The sequence below is a fragment of the Diabrotica virgifera genome, chromosome 3 (assembly GCF_917563875.1).
Source record: "Diabrotica virgifera virgifera chromosome 3, PGI_DIABVI_V3a".
In the NCBI taxonomy this organism is placed as follows: Eukaryota; Metazoa; Arthropoda; class Insecta; order Coleoptera; family Chrysomelidae; genus Diabrotica; species Diabrotica virgifera.
Window position 1 is genome coordinate 116067218 of NC_065445.1, and position 7245 is coordinate 116074462.

General features: G+C 31.5%; 1 protein-coding gene across 1 annotated transcript in view; it reads right to left on the reverse strand.

Moving 5' to 3' along the window:
- Window positions 1-4821, reverse strand: part of LOC114330189 (uncharacterized) — a 51385-nt gene extending 46564 nt beyond the window's left edge. The window contains exon 1 of the mRNA XM_050646863.1: window positions 4702-4821. Coding sequence (XP_050502820.1) covers window positions 4702-4775 — 74 coding nt within the window. The 5' untranslated portion in view covers window positions 4776-4821. The remainder of the gene's footprint in view (window positions 1-4701) is intronic.
- Between the last annotated feature and the right edge of the window lie 2424 nt (window positions 4822-7245).

A 7245-nucleotide genomic window follows, 5' to 3' on the forward strand; every position in this document is an offset into this window, starting at 1 on the left:
CAAATGAGCTATCACACGACCCCCATTCTCATTTAAAAAAATATCGATTTCTTAAATATATCGAAAAATATTGAAAAAAATATTAGAAAATATTCGAAATATTTAAAATATTAAAAGATTTATGTCAGTGTTTATTTAATGGTAGGTATTTTTTATGTACCGGGTGTCCCAATAAGAATGGCTCTCGGCCATATCTCAGGAACGGTTTATAGTAGAGCTTTGAAATAAAAAATTTTATAACAAAAGTTGCCTCAGGAAAAGCCTGGAAATTATTTTCATAATTGTGGGTCCACCGCTAGAGGGCGTAATTGAATATAAAAAATAAAAAAATCTAAATTTTACAAAATTTTCCTAATAAAGGGGCACTGGAAATCCAATTATTGTATTCTTCATCAAATTCTGCGCATATTTGATTTAACAAGTTTAACTCTACCTTTGCAAATAAGAGGTGGGGGTGAGTGGGAACCTTGTTATGAACAAATGGCTGTAAGTCCGGTTCTAACAAATCAAATTTTGAAAACTGGGTCTTGTTGAAGACAGATCTTTTTCTTCAATGTAAGCGTGATAATTTTGAACCATCCTAGTAAGTAATAAGCCAGCTGGGAGGCGTTATTTAATTTTTTTCAGAAATCTAGTTTTCTTTGGAAAATATTAAATACAAGTATGCATTTTTAATCATACTTTATAAAATTAGATTAAGTTATCAATAGAATAGCGAAAACCGCATGTCGATAACTTTTGTCTATCTCAAGATATCTCGAGAAACGTGTAAATTTTATACATAACTGTTACTATCACCGGTAAACTAAGTTAATGAAAAGTAGTGTGCTGTGGAAAAAAACAAAATAACATTTTCCAGATGTCAACGTATAAAAATATAATTAATTAAAACAACAATATAAAGAGAGACAATACTATTAAAATTAAATATAACACAGAACAAAAAGAACTACTTAGTGACGACCTAAATATTCAAATTGTTACCCATCATACACTACTCTAGAATACATTATCCAGAGAATACTAAACGCCATTCAAAGCATATCGAGAGCAGAAATTGAGACTGCTGTTCAATCTACTCTTGAAAGAGTAAATGTTTGCAATGAAAATGATGGGCAAAAATTTGAACGTTTATGTCATCACTAAATAGTTGTTTTTATTTCTTTGTAATAGGGCTTTTTAACGCTTCTCATTTGTTTCGAGCCTCTGTCATATGCCGTATAATCCGCGTATAATATTAATATACCAGATATGAACGAGGCTCGAAACAAATGAGAAGCGTTGAAAAGACCTAATATACGTTGACAGCTGGAAAATGTTTCTTTGTTGTTTCCATAGCACACTACTTTTAATGAATTATTACGTTTACCGGTGACAGTAACAGTTATGTTTTTAAATTTACACGTTCTGTAAGATATCTCGAGATATAAAAAAGGTATTAACATGCGGTTTTCGCTGTTCTGTTGCTAATTTTGACTAATTTTGTAATATGGTAATAAAAATGCATGTTTGTATTTAATATTTTCCAAGGAACACTAGATTTCTGAAAAAAATTAAATAACGCCTTCTAGCTGGCATATTACTCAGTAAGTTGGTTCGAAATCATAACTTTTACATTGACGAAAAAGATGTGTCTTCAACAAGACCAAGTTTTCAAAATTTGATTAAGCAGAACCGGACTCACAGCCAGTTTTTCATAACAAGGTTCCCACTCACCCCCACCTCTTATTTCCAAAGGTAGACCTAAACCTGTCAAATCAAATATGCGTAGAATTTTATGAAGAATACGACGATCGGATTTCCAGTGCCCCTTCATTAGGAAAATTTTGTAAAATTTAGATTTTTTAATTTTTCATATTCAATTACGCCCTCTAGCGGTGGTCCCACAATTATGAAAATAATTTCCAGGCTTTTCCTGAGGCAACTTTTGTTATAAAATTTTTTATTTCAAAGCTCTACTATAAACGGTTCCTGAGATATGGCCGAGAGCCATTCTTATTGGGACACCCGGTACACATGCTCGTTGAATAATTAGTTATGTGTAGGTATCTGTTGTGAATAATATAATATTTTATTCTCGACGCCTTACGGTAGAAGAGAACCGAATTATATATAGCGTGTCTACTTAAGTTGGAAACATATGGGAAACTTGTTTATTATTAATTTTACGAAAAAAAGTTATTTTTCATAAAAAGTTCTGCATACTCTACAACCTATGATTCAATCATCAGATATCAAATTTTATCAATATTATACGAGGTATGTCAAAAAATGTGAATTTCGTTTAAGAGTAAAGTACCTTTTTTTTCTCTCATGATCGAAAATTCTTATTATGAAAAGTTGTTTGAAATTAAAAACTAAGATCAAATATGCAATTAGATGCTTCTAATTGAAAAAAATATTTTCCAAAGTTTACTCAAATTTATGAATACTTAACTTCGTTTTTTTATTACACATATGATAACTCTTTTATTATTACTTTTACGAAAAAAAAAGTATTCTTTATAAAAAGCTCTCTATGTCCTAAGACCTAAGATGCAACCAGATTTCACAATCAGATATCACATTTTATTAATTTTATAGGAGGTATGTCAAAAAATATGAATTTCACTTAGGAGTAAAGTACCTTTATTTTTCACAATATTGAAAATTAATATTAAAAATAGTTGTTTAGCATTAAAAACTATGTTTTAATATGCAGTTACATCCTAATTGAAATATTGTGAAATATAAAGGTACCTACTAGACTCATGAGCGAAATTCATATTTTTTAACACACCTCGTATAAAATTAACAAAAGTTGATATTTATATCATGGTTGTATCTTAGATTTTAGAATAACTTTTTTTCGTAAAATGAATAATAAAAGAGTTATCATATTTCTAATAAATAAAAACGGTGTTGAGTATTCATTAAATTTCAGAAAAATTTGTAAAATAGTTTTTTTTCTAATTAGAAGCATGTAATTGCATATTTGCCCTTGTACTAAATGTACTTTACCCTTGAACGAAATTCATCTTTTTTTACTTACCTCGTATAATATTGATAAAATTTAATATTTGATGATTGAATCTTTGGTTTTAGAGCATGAAGAACTTTTTATGAAGAATAACTTTTTTTCGTAAAATTAATAATAAAAAAGTTTCCCATATGTTTCCAACTTAAGTAGACACGCATATATGCCAAAATATCATAACTTAAAAATAGAAATTGACCTGTCTCGGAATTTCTGTCCAAAATCTCCCATTCTCTAGAAAATGAATTTATTCCATAATTCTGCCTCTCACTATACATAACAAACATAAAAAAGATAGACGATTTATGTTTATTTATACAAAGTGAGTTTTATGTATGGAAAGCCTCAATTATCTGGGAAATGGCTTGCACGATTTTTATAGATTTTGATGAGTAAGGGTATTCTAATGCGGTCGATATTATAGTGGTAATTACATTGTTGTCAGATCGTCCGTTTTTCTGGAAATCTAATGAACTTTCTTATTTCAAATGGAACACCCTGTATATTTTTGCGCTCTAAAGTCCTTAAGAAATACTGATTATTTTTTATGCTATATTCCCTATACCTACCTAAATGCAATAATTTCGTAGTTACTGCTACATTTATAAAAAAAAATTAACAAATTATAAAAATCGACTTTTTCGGCCCGGGTAGACATTATTTTAGGTTCTTTGGATCGTTGGAAACAAAAAAGGTATTTTATAATTTTTCTCTAAAATTAATCGTTTCCTAGTTATGGAAATTATGGAGAATTAATCTAAAACTAATCGTTGGAAACAAAAAAGGTTTTTTTATAATTTTTCTCTAAAATTAATCGTTTTCGAGTTATAAACAATTTAAAACTGAAAAAAAATTGAATAATGACGATTTTCAAGGTTCAAATAAGCAAATAAAAAATATTATTTTTAAAACTACGAAGTACCTAAATTCAAGCTTTATTTTATTAGCTACCGATAAGTAATTTGAGCTTGTTTCATTAACATTGTTTTTTAGTTGTTAATGCTGATCGCCCTTCCTCTCATATGCGCTTCATTAACAATTAACAAGCAATATTTTATAATAAAACGTGCCAAAAAATCTTATGACGAGCTGATAGAAGAAGGTTTTAGCTTGAATTTAAGTCCTCCGTCATTTCAAAATTTAAATTTTCTACTAGTGTTTTTGAACCTTGAAAATCGTCATTATTCGATTTTTTTCAGTTTTAAATTGTTTATAACTCGAAAACGATTAACTTTAGAGAAAAATTACAAAATCATTTTTTTGTTCCTAATGATCCAAAGAATGTAAATAAAAATTTATGATTTTTATAATTTGTTTAATTTTTTTTAATGAATGTAGCAATAACTTCGAAATTATCGTATTTATGTATAGAGAATGTAACATGAAAAATAATTAGTATTTCTTAAGGACTTCAAAACGCAAAAAATATACAGAGTATTCCATTTAAAATAAGAAAGTTTATTAGATTTCCAGAAAAACGAAAGATCTGACATCAATGTAATTACCACTATAATATCGACCGCATTAGAAAACCCTTACCCACCAAAATCTATAAAAATCGTGAAAGATGTTTCCGAGATAATTGAGGGTTTCCCATACATAAAACTCACTCTGTATATAAACAATATTTTACTACTAGTACCTACAATAATTTCTTTTGATTATCAGATTATTTAATTACTTACAGCTGAGGAAAAATACATCTCTGTGTGTTGGCGATTCCCATTAAAAGTGCAAAAAATATTATTTTTGGAACCATCTTCTAACAATATCTGAAATAAAGATTAAGACCAACTCACGTTAAGAATATACACGTACTGGTAAGATTTTGCCCGAACCTATTAATAAACAGAAAATCAGATCATAAAAATGAAAATTTTTAAAATATGATGACCTTTTGCTAGGAATTATAAACGAGAGAAACATCCTGTTGATAACAAATTTATTTTTCACGTACTTCCTGTACATCCTGCGGAAAATCCATTTAATGCATGCTTACCCCGAATCCATTTAATGCAGTGGCGTAGCTAGGGTGGGGCGGTCGCCCGAAAGGCTGACACCCGGGAGACCCCATCACAAAAGAATGAATTTGTAACTTTACTCACTTTACAATCAAAACACAATTCGATATTATTTTGTGAACACACGAAATCGAGAAAAGTCGAGGTCAAAGAAGCATTTCTTGGATTTTTTCGCTAAAATGAAAAAGCAGTTGATCTATGTAACGAAATTCTCAAGAAGCTTGAAATTGATGGTTTAGATTAGATATTATGAAGTGCCGTTCACAGGGATACGATAATGCAGCTGGTAAGAGCGGCTTACATGGAGTAATACAAGCTATTATTAAATCAAATCATTTTGATTGAAATCAAAAAACAAAAAGGCTATTTTCGTTGGATGTATTGATCATTTAGTTAATTTATATGGCCAGCACTCTTTTGCTCAAAATACAGCTTGTGTAACATTTTTCAGAACTGTCGAGGCAATTTTTTTTATGTTTCCACTAGCTGCTGGGAAATGCTTATTAAACACAGCAAAACATCTGTTAAACGACTTTTCACAACGCGTTGGAGTTCTCATAAGCTGAAGTTAAAGTATTGGCAAAACATATTGATAGTGTTGTTGCTTTAATTGAGGAATTATGTCATCAACAAGAAAATTTAGACACCATAACCTTATGCCCGCTGTGTCTAATTTCATATTTTTTCTTTGTTATTGTTTATTTTGGAATGGATGTACTAAGAGAAATATGGGCACTTCGTCTTTATATTGAAGAAAAACGGTGGTCATATTATATGTAGATAAAGCAATAGATTTGGCCACGAAAATACAGGATGACGACATTCCCACCGAAAACCGAATTCGACGTCAAAAACGAATGGTTGAGTTAGCTACCGATACAGGACTCACTCTTCAGCCGATGCCGCACTGCAGGATGCTAGATGGTGGCTTGGAGGGTGGATTTTAAAGGTGGATGGTGGAGGGTCGCTGCATCCTGGACGCAGTGAAAGAGTGAAATGAAGTCAGAAGTCAGTATCCAACTGACTGCTGAGGAATCGTTTGTTTCATTTGTTCCGTTACATTTGGTTTGTTTTTTTAGCATATCGTCATATTAGAGGTAAAACTCATTCACTAAACTTTTCAGAAAGTGGAGAAAAATCGACTTAAAGGCAAAAATTGTTTTTTAAATTCACCTGACTTGAACATTGGATTTTTTTAATGCAACTGCAAAGAATAAATAAAACAGATATTTTAAGCCATGTTTCGTCACATAGTGGGTCTGCTGAGTCCCAAATTGCCCTTCTTTTATACACAGCACTTATTACGCTTTCATCCATAGCGAGGCTACCCGGATGGATTATCAAACACGACTGATATGGGTGGATAGACGCCTGGCGGACCACCGGGTGGGTAGATGGTAGTGGGAGGCCACTGCGGCTACCGTCGTTGTATTATTCGTGGTATAAGTAGCTGGATGGTCGCCAGGCGGGTATCTACCATCCACCATCCTAGCAACCTTCCTGCACTGCGGCATCGGCCTTCGAGACGAACTTCAAAAGGATATGTTGGAATGTTTTGACCTATTCAATGTTTAACTCGAAACCAGATCAAAGTCCATTCATGATGTGTGTTCATTGTTCGAGGTTGTGCAGACACACACTTTGCTTTTCGCGAACAGTGAACAGTTGAAATTAGCTGTTTCAACATTTTGTGACTTTTACCATGAAGAGGTATCAGAAGCAGACCTCCTGCTAGAAATACCAAGGGTCAAGACATTTACAAGCGGCTTACATAGTTTGACGTAGCGTAGACGGAGACGGAGGAAACGGACTGGAGACGTAAGAAAATAATATGCCAATTTATAAATCGACGTAGCGGAATTTTTGCGCATGAGTAGAAAGAGTAAACAATGACTTAATTCTAATTCAACAACATAGCCTATAAATTATACGAACAGTAAACAAACTTTGTGTTTATTTATTTATACTTATACTATTATTTATTATAATATTTATCTGTTTTGTGTGTTACATGGATTAGGAAATAAACGAAGGTATGCTCCTTGGTGCCGCATGCCGTGGGATTTCCAACTAAGTATTTTGTTTCATTTCCTGGTCTTTAAAATGTTTATTGGATTTACCTATCGTATAATATGTGTGGATAACCCCGAATTAGGGTAATAAACAACTCATATTTATCTGAAATAATAAAATGACTCTATGATATAT